General features: G+C 39.0%; 1 protein-coding gene across 1 annotated transcript; it reads right to left on the bottom strand.

Moving 5' to 3' along the window:
• Positions 1-10,473: 10,473 nt before the first annotated feature.
• LOC142176087 (secreted RxLR effector protein 161-like) lies at positions 10,474-11,169 on the bottom strand. Its single transcript, XM_075243155.1, has one exon. The coding sequence runs from the start codon at positions 11,167-11,169 to the stop codon at positions 10,474-10,476; it is 696 nt and encodes a 231-aa protein (XP_075099256.1).
• Positions 11,170-22,325: the final 11,156 nt, after the last annotated feature.

The following is a 22,325-nucleotide window of genomic DNA, read 5'->3' as shown; positions in this document are numbered from 1 at the left end:
ACCTGAGTATTCTGCCCAGAGTCGAATCCACAGAGAGTTAACCTATCAATCACTATCTTTAGACCCACTAAACTCTTGAGAACCAATTTCCCCAAACGTTTGAATCACAGTTGATGGTGTCTTTAGTAACTAAAATTGCAAGTAAATAAACATTTGTAAACTAAGGATGCTAAGATTGTGAACAATAATGAGAAAACGCTAAGGTAATGACTTCCCCTATTGATGGAATCCCTTCTGTTTATGCTTCATACAAATTGACCAACACCTCTCTATCAATCATGAACGCTCATCTTACCGTAAATCTCTCCCGAGTAATCACAGTAATATACTCAATGCACTCTCCCGAGATACACTAGCTAGCTCTAATTAACACGGTTCACTTTAGATTGCACTCAAGGCTTCGTTATCCCTAATCCCGCCTTTAAACCCGCAGTTATAGATCCCTCTTATACTTTGGGAGTGGTGTTGTTCAACAATAACCTAAATATGCACTCTCTCCCGAGTTATGCACACTAAATAGGCACAGCTAAGTGAGGATCCTGTCAATTAACTACAACATGCACAAAGTTGAACAAATAAAGATTGAGACTAGCAATTTGTATTCACATAAAAAAGAAGTTCATCCCCCAATAGGTTCCATCAAAACCTTAGACAAAGGATTTAACTACTCATAACTATGGGTAAACAAACTAAAATAATATTCATCATAAAAATTTCAAGAAAAATCAAAGAAAAGAAGAAAGATGTTTTGGGTGATCTCTCACAATTGTTTTTCCTTGCCAAAATACTTTCCAAATCAATACATACCTCTCTTGGGCGAAGTCTAGTGTTTAAAATAGGGTTTTGGGCTAAAAATCCCGTGTTTTGCACTTTAGTCCCTGAAGTTCTCCGCCTCCGCCGCGGTTCTGCCGCATTCACGGTCAAACCACGACCAAACATGCTCTCTGACTCTCACTTTGTCTGCGGCCCTCTTCTACCGCGGTCGCGGTGGAACCGCATCAGTCCTCTTTCGGTTCTGACTTGAGCTGTTTCGCGTGGTTTACTTGACGGAATTTTACGATCGGCCTCTTTTTCTCCATATTTGATCCCAAAAGTACTCCATAGCCTTCTATGGTCATATATAACCTACAAAGCATGAAAAACACTAATAAGAGCATTTTGTTATCACTTTTATCATCCAAACTATACAAGAATGTGGTTATTTAGGGCCTAATTATAGTTAAATTCACCTATTATCACTCGTCCTCATGAAAGGTGATCATATGGCCTTCCAGCACTTGTCCTACAATATTAGCCACTTCCCGGCTAGTGATGTTACTTGGTACATACGCTTCATTTAGCACATTTAACAAAGCATTCTTGTGCGTCTCAGAATTTTGTAGCAAAGAGAGAATGTATATTTGTACTGGCGTCTTGTTTAACTAGTCGATGGCCGAATATTCCTTAGCCTATATTTTCCTCTAAAGGTTGTCTAGACCTATCTCAATGAGGGGCATCCGGTTGGAGGCCTTCTTGCTTGATTCAGCCAGATGTTCAGGGGTATAGACTCTACCAGTTCTTGTTATACCCTGTGCTGCGATAGTTTCTTCAATCCTGACCTTGCCCTTCCTTCTCGCCTCAGTTGTATAGTCCCAGGGTACAAGATTTGTATAGAATGGTGGCATGGTAGACATCGCCATTAGGACTGGGGCAGCTATCTTTACTTCAAATGGAACATGTGCCTTGTGTGGCAAGACTGCGACCTCAAATGGTGCGGGTGCATTTGCCAGAGACTCGAATTCAACCTCAGTTGGTACCGGTGTCTTTGCGGATGGCGCTGCTTCAAACTCAAAAGGTACATACATATTTACCTCAGCGTCCTCAAACGGTTGGATCTGGACTATGATTAGATTGAGAGTAATTGTCAGTTTCTTCGGATCATCACCTTCTGCGATCAACCCGATTGATCCCTTGGGATCCCAGTCATCTTCTACTTCAATCATGTGGATACCTCTACCCTTATGGTCTGGCAAAGGGTTGTTGCAGACGTTTGGAGTGGGTTCTTTTTCCACAATGATCTTGTTATCAATTAAGGACTGTATCTTGTCTTTCAAGGAGCGACATTCATCGATAGTGTGCCCTTTCATGCCGGAGTGGTATGCACAGGACTTGTTCGGGTTAACCCACCGAGAAGGATTCTCAGGGGTTGCAGCAGGGATATGGGTGACATAACCAGTAGTTTTGAGTCTCTCATATAGCTGGTCGATGGGTTCAGCGATGGCTGTATATTGTTTTGGAGGTCTGCGATCAAAATTAGGTCGGGGTCCAGGGAAATTTTGGCGTGCAGGGGGTGATTGATAATGGGATGGTTGAGCATTAAAAGTTTGGTAGACATGAGCAGGTTGGGAGTATCTGGGTGAAGTAGGTTGATATGTAGGAGGTGGAGATGACTGATAAGTTGGCAGAGCTTGGTATGAGGGTGCTTCGTAATTTGGGGTTAGCTGGTATATGAGTGGAGGTGTTGAGTAAGCTTGGTATTTAAGGGTAGACTTGGTCCTTTGTGCAACCATCACGGCACCTACGTCCCTTTTCTTGGACACATCACCGGACTGTAAAGCCTTTTTTGTAGCTTGCAACACTTCGAAATTTTTAACCATATTACTTTTAATAACTTTTTCAATTCTTTCACCTAGTTTGATAATGTCGAAGAACTCGTGGTTCTCAATCATCATCAGCCATTTATAGTACTGCAGGTCCTGAGCCCGGACAAAGAACTTGTTCATTTGCTCCTCTTCCAAGGCGGGTCTGACCTTAGCAGCTTCGGACCTCCAACGCGTAGCATACTCGCGAAACGTCTCCGTGGGCTTCTTCTTCAAATTCTGGATATAGAACACGTCTAGTGCATTCTCTTTATTAAACCTAAATCTGTCCATAAAGTTAGACGTCATGCCCACCCAGCTTGACCACTTCTTGGGATCTCGGATGATGTACCAAGATAATGCACCTCCTTTCCAAATCCTCATGAACAGCTTTATGCGGATCCTTTCATCCTTCCCGTCTTGTCGCAATATGTCCTTAGATAAACCCTTAGATCACCCGTACCATCAAACATTTTGAACTTAGGAGGTTTGTACCCCTCAGGCAGTTCGACATCAGGCTGTATGCAAAGGTCCTCATAGTTCAGCCCCTCAATTCCTTTGCTTCCCTCAACGCCCTGAATCTGGCTGGTCAGTTTCTTAAGTTGTTCAGCCAAGTTCCTGATAAGCAGATCCTTTTCATCAGAATCAGGTGTGCATGAGATAGGTTGGGTGGGGTGTGGCATGGTCTCCACGTAGGTAGGCATGTTATGGTGGCCTGGTGTATGGGTGTGAAAATGGCCGTTTGTGGAGTTCTGAGGTTCTGGGATAAGTAATGGAGTGTTGTTTGGGGTATGGCAGGTGTTGCATTGATTTTTTGGAGGAGCAGCGTGATGATGAGGCTCGGGATGATTCTGCTGTTTTGGGATATTTTGTGGAGGTGTAGTGTTTTGAGCATTGGGGAAGTTGATATCTGGGGTGCTGAGGGAAAATGACAGGTTTGCCAGATTCCGAACTTGATCGAGCTCTTCCTAGAATTTCAATAGTTTCTGTGCAAGTTGTGACACATTCTCGTTAGGAACCCGAATACCCTGGCCATCAGTGGCCTCTACCCGTTCAGCCGTGTTCTCATTCATGATGTTGTTTAAATCTTCCATTTTGCCTTTGTTCTTTCCTTTAATGGGACTAAGAAGAGGAGTGGGTAGAGGGCCCCTGGATCTTATGAAATAAGATGATGATGCTAGAGTGCATGAACCAACCTTTGGGGAGGGGAATATTAAAAACAAAAAATAAAAAAAAAGGTAATCAAGTCAGTGAGGATTATAAAAAGTATTGCAATATTTATACACATAGTGCAGGAATGTAAAGCGTGTCCTAATTTGGGAACCTCTTTGTCCCGAGGTAGGCCTAGCGACAAATAGACTTGGAGAACTTTTAATGCTAATAAATGCTTCATTTCATAATATAAAAATAGATGGATCCCAAAACGATACTAAGATAATAACAAGTCACTACTGGCACTTGGCCTTATTACATTTGGAAAGCGAGTAAACCTAATCTATTTGGCCTCAGAAGGACCTCCCTCAGGTTGAATGCTCTCGTTGATCAAATCCTCCAGTTCGTGTAGGTTCACCAGTAAAAATGCCTTTGCCAGGTGTTCTCCTTTGTTTCCCTCAGCGTTCTGGTAGTCGGTGACTCTCTTTCTCACTTTTCCTTCCAATTCCAGTAGACTGTATTCCAAATATTCCAACTTTTCACTAGCTTTGGCAGCCCTCTCTTTCCACTTATTGATTTGGTCATTTGATGGGAGACTCCTCCACCAGTCTAGCAAGAGTGGGGGCGTGCTAACCATACGGAAATTGGGGACCTCGTGCCTCATTTTCTGCAAAACAAAAAAGGTTAGACCCTACCCCCATCGGACTCGACTATTTATACATTTATTATCAGCACATCGATATTTAGTTCTCCAAATTAATGCACAGAACGTGGTGATGTCCGTTTGGGTTTAGGGAAACCCAGTGGACTTTGGACAAGGCTATCTTAAAAGATCATTATGCGGACAACATAACTGACCCGACTAGGTTTGACCATGATGCATGCACAATTTAAATAAAGTAAGGTTTCTATGGGATTTTAGACTGGTACCCTTGAGCGGACAACTCAAAGGAGAAGGCACGGAACTGTCGTCTGCACCGCTGATCAACTAGTTTTACCGCAAATCACTCATCAAGCATGTTGACATGTATTTGCAAGTTAAGAAAGCGATAAATACAGCAGTTTTATAATTTAAAGCAGTTATAAAGGAAGGAAACAAGAAGGATATGCCAGTTTTGCTTTTGAAGAAATTAAATGCTTAATGGAATTAAACAAATAATTGCACATAGGAGGGGTACAAATTTACCAAAACGGTATGAAATGGTAAAAGCCTAGATATTCCCCAGTAGAGTCGCCATGCTGCCGCCCCCTTTTTCCTTCACGAAATTGGGTTTATGACATTTGGTTGGGACAAGTCTTTCCTTTTGGAAAGGGGGTTTGCATTTTTGAAGAGTCGCCACCTAACAATTTAAGGTGTGTTAGGACACCTATGGGGTTCACTTATAACTACGTTTGGTAACCAGGGACAGGGTAAGGACTTAAAATTATCCTAAGGGGAAGGTGTTAGGCACCCCTCAGGATCCACTAGTGTGGTTCCCGGCCAAACAGTTTTTTTGTGAATTTTTATAAGTAACAAATAAACAAGTATGACTCAAATAATAGGGGATTTAAGTTTAAATACACAAATGCTTGAAAAACAAAGAGTTTAAAAAGAATTACAATTTAAGAACATTTGTGGGGGTGTCCAAGTTTTGTTTATAATATGGATCACATCAATGCAATACCAGGTATGATACTCCTCAAAGAGGGGCTACACGTGTATTAACGCACCGGTCATCATGTCCATATCTACCCTTTCCCGCCCCGTGAAGGTAATTAAAGAGAAGGTTGGTCTCGACACCTATTGCATGCTGTTACCCATCCCTTCTTATCAGGCCCGGAAGAATTTAAGACTTTTATCCTATAAAGGGGGGTTCTAGGCAGACCCTCAAGTTTAAAGATAAAATACTAAGGCGACATACAATAAACAAGTAGGACTTCAATAAAGAGGAGCATGGAAGACAAATGAAAGGCTCAGATATACCTCCACACATAGTACACATAAACAACATGACTCATACGCAATTAAGGTCTAAATTCATATCCTAACAAGGTATCTAAGTGATAATAGCAGAACCAGATTTATTACATGACTCAGACAAGAAGTCCGAATCAGGCTTGCCTACTAATTTTTATCACGTTGACAGTTAAACACTAATCATAAAGATGGTTCTGGTTTAATTTTAAAGTTGATTGCCTAAGGCTTGCCTAGGCATAAAATAACATGTAGCAGTTCTTCAATTTTGTTAATAATTCCAGGTTGTTATACCTAATACCATGCAGTTCTAAATGTTGCAAACATCCAGAGACTAATTGCCAATTTATTTAGAACAGGAGGACCGTTTAGACCTCTGTGTTTAGACTAGGTGTGACTGAATAAGTGCGATCCTATAACATGATGTCTAATGCAGCATGATGCATAATAACTCAAACAGGATTTTTAAATGCATATCAAGTTATGCACAGTTTCAAAATAGGCAGGAGTGACAGTTTTTTTTGTTTACCTAAAGCAGGATTTCTAAGTGCGGAGCATGGTTGAAAAATGGTGATTACATGATTAACAAATTGTGTCAACACATTTACCCTAAGGCAGGATTTCTAAATGAAATTTCAGAACATGTTTACGTGGGCAGAATCACATAATAGCAGCTTATTTTATTGTTATTATCTACCCTATGGACATTATTTCTAAGTGTGGATGAGATGCTGAAAACAGTACATATAAATCCTAAATAGCATGATATCTAATGCATGGCATGCTTGGCATGTTGTACCTAAACATGGTTGCTATTGCGCATAGAGAAAGTAAACCTAGGAATATGATTTCTACCCTGGATTATACTACAACATGCATATTACCCACCCCTTTTCACTATCCAACCCCAGAGTCGTTTACCAATTATTACAGACCAATACTGAAATGAATTTCATAAGAAAAGTAAAAATTACACTATAGAGAGCCTGAAACAGGCCCAGACTTTCAGTACCTTAGGACTTCCCCTGAGTTATGTAATAAATCACCTTAAGTGCCAAGATTGTTCCATAGTCTTTCTCATATCTGGGTGTGTCAGAGTTACCTAAGGACCTCAAGGAATCCCGGGCAGTGCTCACACCCAGATTTCATAGCCAAGACAGAGTAAGTGCAGTATGGAAAGGCCAACTTTTATGTTTTCAAGTTCAGAGGGAGCTCAAGGGTCCCAAGGCAAGGATCACACAAAAGGGGCAGAACCTAGTGGTCTAAGAGTATATGTGAAAGTACTTGACATAGATTTAAAAGAGTTGAGTTGGAAACAATTTTGACAATGATTAGTTTGAAATAAGATTTGGAAAGAAATAGAAGAGTTTGCCTTGGTGAAAAACCAGTTTGAAGAAGAAAAGAAACAGGACAATCAACAATTCAAAACTAGATCTACATACATAGTTCAAACACAGACAGGGAAAGGAGGAATTGGGGACAAGTAGTTCATATGTGAAAACATATAAGCACACATGTTGACACCATAGAAGTACTACAAAACTTAAATAGTCACAACAATAGTCTATCACAAAAGGTTCATGCCAGGAGCTTAACAGTATTAGATTAAGGGGTGCTAAGCAGAGTTACTCATTAGGTTTAGGGGGACGGGTTCAGAATCACATAGTGACTAGGTGTCATGCTTGTGATGTATTAAGGGTTAGAGTGTAGGGCAGAATAGTAGTAGAAAATGTAAGAAAGCAGTAGATATGCTGAATTACATGGAAGGGGGTAATCATATGGCAAAATAGGCATGCTAATTGCAAGGGAGACAACAGAACCACAAGTAGAAGCATAAGAGAGACAAAAGGAAGTGCAATACAAATAGAGACATATTGTTTTGGGTGTTGTAGGTTAAACTGAAAACATACCAGTAAAAATGAGAGAATAAGTGCAGAGTGAGGAGTGAAAAAGCTGTATAATGAAAGGAAGTAGAGCAGTAGTGTGTAGAGCAGTAGAGCGGTAAAACAATATAATCACTCAGTTTTGGCTTGTAGCCGACTGAGTATCAAGTCAACAGCAAGAGAAATAAGAGAGTATGTATGTGTGTGTAAGAGAGAGTTCAGAACAGTGTAATTGTTCGTGTCCTATGCTAAAGAGAGGGTAGAGCATTTATAGTCTGAGAACAGGCAGGAAAATGAGGTAATAAGTAGTGTCTTAGCACAATTATAGAAATAATACAAATTAGAATCAATTAAAGACCCGAACTCCCTTCAATTAGGGAGTCATAGTTCAAACGGGCACAAGTCGTATCAAATAGGGAAAAGAATTGCTTATAAGACTGATTTTACCAAAGTAGGAGTAGTAAAAGCACGTAACATGTATTAAGGACTAAGTACAAAATATTTTCAAGTAAGGAAAGTACACGTTAAATAACTAACAACGTATTTGTGCACATAAATAAGGTAGAGTACAATTTTAATTCTGAAAGTTAGTTCAAAGAATCACGAATGAGATTAAAAATCACAGGGAATCAGCACTAACTAAGGAAAGTATCACAAAGGTAAGGAAGAAATTAAAAAAATCAGTACAGAATTACAAGGAAAATATACAAAATCATAGATTTAGGGAAGATATCGCGGGTCTAAGGAGATTACACAAAATCAATATAAATTATGTGAACAATCAATAGAACATACATGAAAAATAGTCTCAAACTTCAAATCAAACCCAGAAGTATTATGTTTTCTTAACAAAAATGAATCGAGCAAAAGGAAAGACTCAAGTGATGTTTGAACATGCTAAAAATCACAAAGTAATTGCTAAAAATCAGAAAGAAATCATTTTTGCAAAAAGGGTTTTGAAACCCTAGTCTGGAAAATGAGGAAATCATTTGATATTAGAGAAATCGTTTGAGGAAAACATGTGAGAACCTTAAAAGACACATAGATCCATCACAAATCTAAAAAGATCGGAGGATTTAAAGCTAGGATTTCCAGAAAAGTAGTAAAGATGATAGAATAGGTCAAGAACCCATAGATCCGTAATAAAACAAGAAGAAGTCCTTACTCACAAACGGAAAATGGCCTGAGACAGGCTGATAAACAAAGTTCCAAACCGGAACCTGTTGGGGTTCCCTTGAGAAAATCTCAAGGATCTAAGAAATCGAAGAGCCATGGTGTGTGGAAGACTAGGTCTGGTTGGAGAAGATATAGAAACATCGTAGGAGGGGTTCACGCCGGTGATGGCATTTTAGGGTTAGGGTTAGGTCTTAGAGAGAATTTGAGAGGTACAGATTCAAGGGCAGTGCAAATGAGAGAATGGGGTTGGGTTGTCGTTGGATTAAAAAAGAAAAGAAATAACGTGGACCGTTGATCTGGGAAATCAACGGTCGAGATTAAACGGGGTAGGTGGGTTCCGAGTTTGGGTATGGGTTAATAGGGTGTGAGTCGGGTTTTTTAATTGTAAAAATTGGGTTGGGAATTGGGGTCCGATTTGGCTATAGTTGAAATCCAATTTGGCTATAATTTAAATAGCTAATTTTTCCCTATTTAATTTATAAAAATAGTAGATAATTTCTAAAAAATAATTTAAAATGTAAATATGATTTATAGTTCATAATTAGAAATTTAAAGAAACCGGATCCAATTTTATGCATATAAAACATAATTAAATCTTAAAAGGGCTAATATTGTAATTATGTGCAATTTAGCTTTAAAAATACTAAATGTAATTATAAAAAATATATAAAAATAGCCATATTTTGGTATAAATATAGAAATACAATAGATGAATTATCAAAACAATAATTTTAGAAATAATTATTAGGGATTTTATTGATAAAAAGGGAGAAAATAAATCAATTTAAAACTTTAAAATTATGGAAAAAATAATATAAACCTTGGACATGATTATATATGCATATATATGCTGTTTTGAAGGTATTTTGCATATTAAAAATATATAGGAAAAAATTGGGTATCAACACTACTACCACCATGGAATCGATAGGAATGGTGGCAGAACTCTTTGTGACCTCAGGGTTTTGACCGTGTTCTCTACTTTGTCTTTGACTGGTGGGAGCCTTAGACGATGTGGAGGACGAAGCAACAGTTTTAAGGGTTTCTAAATTAGGATGAGACTGAGAAACTAGGTGAGGTGTGATTGTAGCGGTAGAAGTAATAGTGGGTGAGGAAGGCTCAGTGGGAGTGGAAGGCTCCATAGGTTGATTAGTAGTAGGTACGACTGAGGCAGGGAGATCGAAAGTTGTCTTAGCCATTGAAAAAGTGGTGTGAAGATGGTTTTGGGAAATTCTAATGTAAGACTTATGGTTAGGAAGAGCAGAAAAAAGGGTTTTTAGGAGGAGAGGATAATTATGAAGAGAGAGGAATATGCACCGATTTTGAAACGGCGGTTGGGCATGGAGAATTGCAATGTTTCAGAGGGAGATGGAACGATTTGAAATGAATAGACGTGATAGCAGGATCTGAAAAGTTGAATGACATGGCAGTTGTGTTTTGTACCCTTTTTAAGACGTGTATTAAAGTATGCACAAAACTACTAACCTTTGGTAGAAGAACCAAGTTCTTGACCTTTTATTTGAAAGAATCAATCCTCTTTTATCATTCATTCACTGCATCTACAGTTTCGATACTCATCATGCGTGTTTACCTGCAATGGTATTGAAGTGCGTTAGACATGGTCAGAAAACACTTTTAGCCAGATTTCTTGAAGGTGATTTTCATAGCTAGATAAAGAGGAAAAAGGTTCTCAATTGGGCTTTAAAAGCCCCAACTTCACTCTGTTTCTTTCAAACTGTTCCCTACTTAGAGCCTTGGTGAAAATGTCTGCAATTTGATCTTCTATGCTGCAGAACTTCATACATATCAGCCCTTTCTCCACATTATCCTTCAGAAAGTGATGCCACACATCAATATGTTTTGTCTTTTTGTGTTGAACTAGATTCTTGGCCATGTTGAGTGCACTAGTGTTGTCACATAGAAGGGGAACACTCTCAGTGAGTACTCCAAAGTCCTTTAGTTGCTGCTTGATCCATAAAAGTTGAGCACAACAGGATGCTGCGGCTACATATTCAGCTTTAGCTGTTGAAAGAGCCACTGAATTTTGCTTCCTTGTGCCCCAAGAGATAAGGCATGAACCTAAGAAGTGACCCATTCCAGAAATGCTTTTCCTATCCATAAGATAACCTGCATAATCTGCATCAGCATACCCAATCAGATTAAAACTGTCACCTGTCAGATAATACAACACCAGGTCATGTGTTCCTTTGAGATATCTCAGTATTATTTTGGAAGCCTTCAAGTGAGATTCTTTGGGATTTGATTGAAACCTTGCACACAACCCCATACTAAAAATAATATCAGGTCTGCTGGCAGTGAGAGAGAGGATAGACCCAATAATGCCTCTATACATGGTTTGATTCACAGGAGATCCAGTTTCATCCATGTCTAGTCGAGTGGCAATAGCAATGGGAGTGTCTATCACCTTTGATGCTTCCATGTCAAACCTCTTCAAGAGCTCCCTAATGTATTTTTGCTGACAAATGGATATACCCTTTGGGGACCGTTTTACTTGAAGACCCAAGAAGAAGTTCAGTTCCCTCGTCATGCTCATTTCAAATTCACTTTCCATGAGTTTTGCAAATTCTTCACATAGAGAATCAGCTGTTGCTCCAAAAATGATATCATCAATATAGACCTGAACAATGAGCAAGTTCCGTCCTTGTTTCTTTAAGAAAAAAATGTTGTCAATTTTCCCTCTTTTAAATCCATTTTCCAAGAGGAACTTTGACAACCTTTCATACCAAGCTCGAGGAGTTTGCTTTAGTCCGTACAACGCTTTGTCCAGTTTAAACACATATTCAGGGTTCTCATGACATTCAAACCCTAGGGGTTACTTCACATAGACTTCTTCCTTAAGGAGTCCATTTAAAAATTCACTCTTAACATCCATTTGGAACAAGGTGAATTCCATATGAGATGAAAAAGCGATTAGAATTGTAATAGCTTCCATGCGAGCCACTGGAGTAAACGTTTCATCATAGCCAATCGCTTCCTCCTGATTGTAGCCTTGGACCACTAGCCTGGCCTTGTTCCTTGTGGTAATTCCATGTTCATCGAGCTTGTTTCTGAATACCCACCTGGTTACTATAATGGTTCGATTTGGGGGTCTAGGTACCAGGTGACACACATTGTTTCTCTCAAACTGATGTAGCTAGTCTTGCATGGCTGTAATCCAATCTGCATCTTTCAAGGCTTCCTTGATATTTTTGTGTTTTATCTGGGAGAGAAAGGCTAAGAAGATAAGTGAATTTCTGGTTGACCTAGTTTATACTCCGGAATCTAGAGGAGTAATAATGTTTTCCATTGGATGAGAACTTTGGTGTCTCCAGTTAGATGCCTGAGGTTCATTCTGAGAGGAAGAGGGTATGTTTGGTTGATTTTCCTCTATCCTTCTCTCAGGTGCTAGTGGAGTTCCCTGAACTGCATCAACCACTCTTTCTTCAACTTTAGTTATTGTAATTGAAATGCTTGGTTCTATTGAAGATGAGGCAGCATTGTCTTCATTTAGCTCCTTTACTTGACTCATCATATCTGCCTTTCCATTTGTCATGTTAATAACTTCACCAGGGACTAGTAAGGGTTCTCCATCTTGATATTCCTCAGCACTCTTCTAACAGGATGGATAAGACTCATCAAAGATAACATGGACACTTTTCTCAACACATTGAGTCCGCTTATTATATATCTTGTAAGCCTTGCTTTGAGAAGAGTAGCCCAGAAATATTCCTTTATCACTCTTGGCATCGAATTTACCAAGTTGATCATTTCCATTGTTGAGAACATAACATTTGCACCCAAATGTTCTTAGGTGAGTCAGCTTGGGTTTCCTTCCATTCAACAATTCATATGGGGTTTTGTTCAGAAGTGATCGGATCAAGCACCTATTCACCAAGTAGCAGGCAGTGTGGACAACTTCAGCCCAGAAATTCTTTACAATTCCACTGTCAATCAGCATTGTTCTTTCCATTTCTTCCAGAGTTCTGTTCTTCCTTTCTGCTACTCCATTTTACTGGGGAGTTCTAGGATATAAGAAGTTGTGAGTGATGCCATTTTCATTGCAGAATTCATCAAATTTGACATTGTCAAATTCTGTCCCATGATATGATCTAATGCATGCGACTCTAGACTCCATCTTCACCTGGATTTTCTTCATAAAAACTACAAACACCTCAACAGTTTCATCTTTGGTTATGAGAAACAGAGTCCATGTGAATCTGGAGTAGTCATCCACTATCACAAAAATGTATCTTTTTCCTTCTCTGCTTTTCACTCTCATAGGTCCACATAGATCCATATGCAGAAGCTCTAGTGGCCTTGAGGTGCTCACATCTCTTTTATTCTTAAAAGAGGACTTCACACATTTTCCTCTAGCATAGGCATCACAGACCTTTTTCATCTTGAATTTTTACATAGGTAGACCATGGACCAGGTCCTTCTGAATTAGTTTGTTCAGAAGAGAAAAACTTGCATGGCCCAGTCTTCTGTGCCATAGTTCAGCATCATCATCAACAACTTTCAGACAACATATATCACCACTCTATAAGGACTCAAAAGCAGCAACATATAAGTTCTTGTATCTTTTGGCCACAAGTACTATTTCACTGGTCACAAGATTAGTGACTGTACATATTTTGAACAAGAATTTCACCTTGTTTCCTTTATCACAGATTTGATAGACACTCAAGAGACTGTACTTAAGGCCATTGACATAATACACATTTTCAATAAAATGAGTGAGTGACTTCCCGACTTTTCCAACTCCAAGAATGTACCCCTTTTTCCCATTGCCAAAGGATGCACTCCCTCCTTGCAGGGCTTTTAGTGAAAGAAGGTCCATGGTGTTCCCAATCATGTGCTTTGAACACCCACTATCCATGAACCATTGTTGACCGCTTCCTTTCAATGTTCCCTGCACAAGAGATTAAGAGTTAGTTTTAGGAACTCAAGCAAGTTTGGGTCCCTTGTAGTAGGCAAGAGGATGAATAAGAGTTCTCTTAGTCCATGCAGGTAATGTGCATTTTTTGTGAGTGGAACCTGGTCCCTCTTTTGTAGTCACCTTTTAAGCAAACACATTATTTTTATGAACAGATTGATTCTTGTCCTAGATATCTTCCTTAAAGTTCCCAGTATTCCCACATTGGGTGCAAGGCCAGTTATCAGAGACAATGACGTACTTGCTGTAAGGGTTGTGAGGAGTTTTCTCCCTTTGGAACCCTATTCCCTGCCTGTTTTCAAAATCATTAGATGCAAGGCAATGGTAACTTCTGAGGACCAGGTTCACTTTAGGGACTTTTCAAGATCATTCTTTACTCTTTCCAGATTAGTTTGGATTTGCTCATTTTTCTCAATTTCAGCACACATCCTAGATTGTATAGTTTTCACCTCATTTTCAAGCCTAATATGTTCCTCACTGGCTATCTCCTTTCCCTTTCCAGAATTTTCAGGTTTTGACTTAGTCCATGGTTTCACTATTGTTTCCCTTAGGTTTGTAATTTCTACCAACATATCATCCTTTTTTATTCTGAGGATTTCAATGGTTTTCTTATGGTCAGTAACTACAACCACTAAGTCGTCTCTAGTTCGTTCAGATTCTCCTAATTCTAAGGTCAAAGAATCCCTATCCTCCACAAGAATATGAAAAGCAGTGATTAATACATCAGCTAAAGACATTAGTTTTTTTGGAGAATATGATTTCAGATTTCTCTGAACATCCCTAAAATTTACCTCTTTGTTGCCATTGTCTTCATCATCATCTGATTGAGCCATCAAAGTAAAAGTTGAGTCATATCCAATCTCCTCGCCTTCAACTTCCATCATGGAACTATCACCAGTATCAAGTTCATCTTTAGACTCACTAGAGGAACCCCCCCATGCTGCAAGATCCTGTCTCATCATATTGTCAGCGGATCTTTTTCTCTTGAAATCCTTGAAAGGAACTGAGTTCGTCTTAGTTATTTTCTCATGGTAGTTCTTGGAGAATTCTTGCTTCAAGAGAGGACAGTCTTTCATAAAGTGTCCAGGCTTTCCACACTTGTAACAAAGATCACAGTTTTTTTGGTCTGTTAGAGCCGTCCCTTTTTAGCTTTTCTCCATTTCTTCTGACCATCTTTTGAAATCTTTTGGTTAAGTAAGCCATGTCGCTGTCTTCCTCACTTGAATCATTGTTATCAGCTTTAAGTACCAGGTTTTTTTCCTTCTTTAGTTCTCTTCTTTCACTGTCTATCTTTCTCCTCAACTCATAGGTCTTCAAGTTTCCGATAAACTCTTCTATGGTCAACTCCTGTAAGTCCTTTGATTCAGTAATAGCATTCACTTTTCTTTCCTAAGATCTAGGCAGAAAGTTGAGGATTTTCCTCACTAGCTTGTTTTTGGGAATAGTTTTACCAAGTGAGTGTAACTCATTTATGATGGAAGTGAATCTTGTGTGCATATCTTGAATGGATTCATTGTCCCTTATTTTGAAGAGTTCATACTCATTAGTGAGTATATCAATCTTAGACTGTTTTACTTGTATAGTTCCCTCATGAGCTGTTTGAAAAGCTTCCCATATCTCCTTGATAGTGTCGCAGGTGGAGATTCTATTGTACTCTTCAGGTCCTATTTCACATACTAGAATTTTCTTGGCACGAAAATTCTTCTCCACAACTTTCTTGTCTGCTTCAATGTACTCTTTGCTGGTTTTTGCCATTGAAAATGGAAGTTCCTCTAGTACCTTTGTTGGAACATAAGGACCATCGCATATGATATCCCATAACTCACAATCCTCAGCCATAATAAAATCGTGCATTCTTGTTTTTCACCACCCATAGTATTATCCATTGAACTTGGGTGGTCAGTATGTAGATTGACCTTCTTCAAAATTTGGTGGAGCAGCCATGAGGATCCTTCCTAGGTGTTAGCCTGATAGGAGGAACCAGCTCTGATACCAATTGTTAGTTTGTGTGAGTCCACCAAATAGTGGAGTACCTGGTCCTCTACAAGATTCTGCTGAGAATGCTAATACAACAGTACATAAATAAGCCAGAGGATTTTTACATGGAAAAATCCCACACAAGGGGATAAAAAAACCACGACCTACACCTGTAGGCTTTCAACTTCACCAACTTGTAAAAACCTATTACAAGCCACTTTGCAATGACTCCATTACAAAGAATTTACTCAACTAACTTGTGATACTTTTACCACAAGCCACTTTGTGACTTCCTAGTTACAAAGACTTTTACTAACTTGTGATGCTCTCACTACAAGCCACTTTGTCACTCTACAGTTACAAAGGCTTTTGCTCATGACTAAACCTAGTCACAACATAAACTCAATAAGTTTACGGATTTACAAGAGGATTCCTAATCAAATGCTTCTAGCTAAGCAGTTTAGGAGATACAATAAGTACAATCACAAAGTTACAACTCAACTAGGACAACAACAAGCTATCTTTAGGAACTGGTCCGTAGTTGCGTTCAACTTTGTTCTTCAAGCTTGTGAGGATTGATTTCTCTATTTGGCAAGAAGCTTGAATGAGAAATTGAAACATTCAAGTGATGTTTTATATAAACTCATTGTAGGTACACCTTGATTGAATCACTTGAAATGATGAGAGCACTTTAGTTGGTCAGAGAATGAGTGGGTGCTAGAAACAGTGTAGTACGACAAAAATAGTGTAGTCAGTCACTTCATTTCCAACTGCGTCCAATTGACTTTGTATGCGATGAGGAAACTACAAGGATATTAGATCCTTGTTTGGGTTCCTAGCTCCTGAAGCTGTAGCAGTTCACCTTTAGTTGGAATTCGTTAAGCTTGCAATAGAGTTCGAGTAGGTCAGGTTCCCTATCTGGTTCTTAACAGTAAGTTTGTTAGATCATCAAAATATAAGGTAAGAACATTTAAAACCTATCAATCTACACCTATTGGTGATTCTATTATGGTGATCGTGTATATAATTCTTGTGTGGTCACTATTGGGGGTTATGAGACTAGTTTTAATCTTTTACTACTTAATATGGTACACTTTAAGGTGATTTTAGGTATGAATTGGTTATCTCCATACCATGCCATTCTTGATTATCAGGCTAGTGTTGTGACGTTGGCTATGCCGGGGTTGCCAATGTTGGAATAGAGGGCTTTTTTGGTCATGCTCCTAGTAGGATGATTTCATTTCCGAAGGCTCAATGGATGGTTGATAAGGGATGTTTGGTGTATCTGACCTTTGTTATAGATGTTAGTGTTGTCACTCCTATGGTTGATTCAATCCCCATAGTGGGAGAGTATCCAGATATGTTTCTTACATACCTATTGGGCATACCACCAGATAGGGTTATTGATTTGGTGTCATGCACTCAACCCATAATTCCACAGTATCACATGGCTCCAGCTTACTTAAAGGAGTTGAAAGAAAAGTTGTAGGAGTTGTTGGATAAGGAATTCATCAGGACAAGTATTTCTCCTCGGGGTGCACCGATGTTATTTGTGAAGAAGAAGGATGATTCCATGAGGATGAGCATTGATTATAGGTAATTAAAAAAGGTCACCATCAATAAAAAATAACCATTGCCTCACATTGATGATTTGTTTGATCAGCTTTCAGGTGCCAAGGTGTTCTTGAAGATTGATCAAGTTATCAACTATTGAAGATTAGGGCTTCAGACATCCCTAATACGACTTTTAGAACTCACTATGGACATTATGAGTTTTTGGTGATCGTTTGGTTTGACTAATGCCCCAACATCTTTCATACATTTGATGAACAATATATTCCAACCTTATTTGGATTCTTTTGTTATTATGTTCGTTGATGATATCTTGGTATATTTGTAGTAGGGAAAGCATAAGAAGCATTTGAGGATTGTACTTCAGATTCTAAGGGAGAAGAAGTTGTATGCTAAATTCTCAAAGTGTGAGTTTTGGTTGGATTTAGTGGAATTCTTGGGCCACATTGTGTCTACTGATAGGATCAAAGTGGATCTTAAGAAGATTGAGGTAGTTCAGGGTTGGCCCAGACCTTCTACAACTTTAGAGATCGAGATTTTCTTGGGTTTGGCTGGTTACTATCGCTGCTTTATGGAAAGGTTATCGTAGTGCAGCTCTATTGTCCAAGTTGACTCAGAAGGGCACTCTATTTAGATGGTCTAATGAGTATGAGAAGAGCTTTCTGAAGCTCAAGACTGCTTTGACCATAACTCTAATTTTGGTATTACCCTCGGATTAAGGATGTATACTATCTATTGTGATGCTTTACGTATTGGGTTTGTGTTGATGCATGACTATAGAGTGATCGCATATGCATTATGCTAGTTGAAGCCCCATGAGAAGAACTATTCAATACATGATTTGTAGTTGGAAGCTATAGTATATGCATTCAAGATTTGGAGGCACTACTTGTACAGTGTTTCTTCTGAGGTTTACACTGATCATCAGAGTCTTCATTTTTTGTTTAAACAAAAAGATTTGAATTTGAGGAAGCACATGTGGTTGTATTTATGGAAGGATTATAATATTACTATCTTGTATCATCCGAGTAAGGAAAATGTAATTGTGGATTCCTTGAATAGGAAGGCAGAGAGCATGGGGAGTTTGGCATTTATTCCAGTTATGGAGAGGCCTTTGCCTATGGACGTTCAGGACTTGGCCAATAGATTTGTGAGATTGGATATCTTTTAGCATACAAAAGTTCTTGCTCGTGTTGTTGCACAGTCATCCTTGTTCGAGTGTATCAAGGCTCGCCAGTATAATAATCCACACTTGTTGGTACTTAAGGACATAGTGAAATGAGGTAGTGCTAAGAAGGTGGTTATTGGGGATGGGTGTTACGCGACTTCAGGGTCGAATTAGTGTTCCTAATGTTTATAACTTGCGAGAGTTAATTCTTGAGGAAACTCACTGTTTGCCGTATTCTATTAACCCATATGCTACATAGATGTATCGTGATTTGAAGAAATATTATTGGCGGTGAAGGATGAAGAAGGACATAGTTGGTCATGTTTCACGGTGTTTAAATTGTCAACATGTCAAGTATGAGCATCAGAAGATTGATATACTAGAGTGAAAGTGGGAGCGCATTATTATGGATTTTGTGGTAGGTTTGCTACGGGATTTGAGGAAGTTTGATGCCATTTGGATCATTATTGATTGGTTGACCAAGTCAGCGCATTTCATTCTAGTTATGAGTTCTTACACTTCAGAGAAGTTGGCTCAGATCTACATAAGAGAGATCGTTTGCTTGAATGGTGTACCTGTCCATATCATTACCATGATGCTCAGTTTACAATGCACTTTTGGAGGGATATTCAGAGTGATTTGGCCAAACGGGTAGAGCTCAACACTGTCTTACCCACAAAAGGATGGGTAGTCTGAGCAGAATATCCTTATCTTGGAGGATACGTTAAGAGCATACATTATTAATTTTGGAGGTATGTGGAATCATCTTCTACCGTTGGTGGAGTTTTCTTACAGCAACAACTATAGTCTAGTATCCAGATGGCTCTATATGAGGCCTGATATGGGAGGCAGTATCGTTCTCCGGTTAGTTGGTTTGAGCCTGGTGAGGCTAGGTTGTTGGATACAAATTTGGTTCATGATGATTTGGAGAAGGTGAAGTTTATTCAGGAGGGGCTTCACACAACTTAGTCCATGCAGAAGAATTATGTAGACAAGAAGTTTCGTGATATGGCATTAGTAGAATATGAGAAGGTGCTCCTTAGAGTGTCGCCTATAAAAGGCCTAATGAGGTTTGGAAAGAAGGAAAAGTTGAGCCCGAGGTTTATTGGTCAATTTGAGGTGTTGGAGAGAGTAGGCGAGGTTGCTTATAGACTTGCTTTGCCTCCTAGTCTTTTGGGAGTTCATCCGGTCTTTCTTGTTTCTATGCTTCAGATGTATCATGAAGACAAGTTGCATGTTTTGTATTTTAGCACAATGCAGTTAGATGGGAATCTGGCTAGTGAAGAAGAGTCGGTTACTATTTCGGATAGGCAGGTTTGCAAACTTAAGTATAAGGAGATCGCATTAGTGAACATGCTTTAGAGAGGCCAACCAGCCGAGAAGACTACTTTGGAGACCAAGTCGGATACACAGAGCAAATATCCGCATTTTTTCAGCAGTTCAGGTATATTTCTAAACCCGTTCGAGGACGAACATTTGTTTAAGATGTGAAAATATGATAACCCAATCGATTGTTTTGAGTATTTGAACCCCGTTCCCTATTTGTTGCTTCTCGTATGTGTATTTGATGTTTTATGACTTATGAGATGGATTGTTTGGTTTTCATGGGGCTCGGGAGCAATTTCGAACAATTAGGTTCATTTGGGAACCCTTAAGTTAGAAGAGTTGACCAACTTTTGACTTTTGTGTAAATAACCTTAGATTGGTAATTTGATGGTTCCAATAGGTATGTATGGTGATTTTGTACTTAGGGGTATGTTCGGATTTGGGTTTGGAGGTTCCTAGAAGATTTGACTCTATTTGCCGAAAGTTGGTAATTTGAAAAATTGGAGAGTTCTTAAGTTTAACTGATAGTTGACTTTTGCGATATAGACACCAAATTTATTTCGGAACTTGAAATAGGTTAGTTTGTTTTATGAAACTTGTGTGCAAAGTTTGGTTGTAATTCGAAGTGCTTAGGTATGAATCAGATGCTTGATTGGAAGTTTAGAAGTTCTTGAACTTAAGAGCAGTTCAACCTGTAGTTTTCTCTTTGAATCATAGATATGATGATGTTGTATGTGTTTGGAAGATTTGGATAGGTTCAGGTAGTGTTTACAGACTTGTTGGTCTGACTAGACGGGGTCTCGGGTGGATTGGGTTAGTTCTAGATCACTCGAAGCATGTTGAAGTTGGTAGATTTTTGTTGATATTTGGTGTGCTTCGCGATCGCAGAGCAGGTCTGTCAAGACCAAAATCTCAACCATGGGGCCGTGATGGCCCCTAACATCCACTTGTTAGGAAAAGCAACATTATCTAAACAATTAATCAATTTAACAACTTAAAAGCAAATATTGAGAAAATAAGACTAAAATAGCTTGAAATATATAATAAAATCCTTAAACATCGCTATCTAGTCAAATCCCACTGGTGTCATAAGTAAATGAGCTGCTAGAATACTATAAACAGAGTCTGAAATGAAGTACAACAGTCTGATACGAAATAAAAACTAATAGATAGGAAGAGGGCTCTAAAGGACATGCACTTTTAGAGGGTGAATTGGTCTATTTAAGGTAAGTATCTTGCCTTATCTTGCATAAGTAAATTACCTTTAGGATTATACCTTATTAGTCTAAATGTAATGTTTGTAATGTAACGTATATGCAAGGTGACGAGTATATATGCAGGTGCTATGTATGAAAAATGACCAGGTTAGACTCTAGGTTTCTACGATGCCTTAAATTGATTATGTGCTCGCTATGATACATGTGTAATAATTTGTATGACTAGGTGAGTGTCACACCCCAAACCTGAAGTGGCGTGGCTGGCACCCAGTGCCATACTCGGTCTGAGTGTACCATTTTGTAATTGTGAACTCTAGAGGGGTAACCCTCAACTTAGGCCGATAAGGCCACATTCTGAATCGTCTGAAAATAACGCCCCTCTCATCTGTGGGGTAAACATACCCAAAAGATGATATATATAGCTGTGCAGGCCGATGAAACCGCCATGAACACCTAATGATATACTAAATATATAGGACTCGTCTACATGCCTCTAGAGATAACTGAACTGTACTATGATTGGGACAGGGCCTCGACCTACCCATCAAACCTGTATATATAAAATGGACTTCAAGGTCTAGACCTAGTAACTCCGAAGAAGTGGAGCTTACCAACCAAGCTGATGTTTGAGTCTGTCTGCTGGGAGGGTCTGTCCAACTGTCAATAAGGACCTACAGGCATGAAATGCAGCGTCCCCAGCAAATGGGACGTTAGTACAAAATAATGCACCGAGTATGTAAGGTAACATAATAACTGAAAGCTGAAACTAAACTGATAATATAATAACTAAAACTAACTGAGAGTCAAATATAATCCAAAGATATGCTTACCTACTGTTACTGACTCAACTCTCTCAATATAGTAAGTAAAATAGTTGTCCAGCCATATAAGGCTCGGTATGTGTAAATGATCTACCGTAGTAGGCTCCCTCATAGGCGCTCAACCATAATAGGCTATGTATCTCAGCCATTCTAGACTCTCTAATAGGCGCTCGACCATAATAGGCTCGGTATATAACTTACCATCTGATATGAGGTTGCCCAATAGGGGCCTGCCAATCGATTATAGCTCGATTATAGACTCTCTGCTCTCTTGGCTGAAAGAAGACAAAACTAAACTGAATATGAATTCCCGATAACTTATGAGACTAGGAAAACATACATAAATTCAAGAATATGAACTTCTCTTTATGTCTCGTTATCAAACACATGTAGTTACTAGATCATGCCAAAATGAAGGAAAGGTTAAGCCTTAACATACCTTAACCTCGTTGAGTCCTTAATAGCTTCCATGTAACTCTTCAAACAACTAAACTCATTCTACTATAACATAAGGAGATTCAAAAT

This window comes from Nicotiana tabacum, chromosome 3 (genome assembly GCF_000715075.1).
Source record: "Nicotiana tabacum cultivar K326 chromosome 3, ASM71507v2, whole genome shotgun sequence".
NCBI classification, from domain to species: Eukaryota; Viridiplantae; Streptophyta; class Magnoliopsida; order Solanales; family Solanaceae; genus Nicotiana; species Nicotiana tabacum.
The sequence above is the reverse complement of the archived record's forward strand: the minus strand, read 5'-3'. Positions and strand labels throughout refer to the sequence as shown.

Excerpts from the sequence above, each read along its gene's own strand:
- LOC142176087 (XM_075243155.1), bottom strand. The coding sequence starts at position 11,169 with ATGGATGAAACTGGATCTCCTGTGAATCAAACCATGTATAGAGGCATT.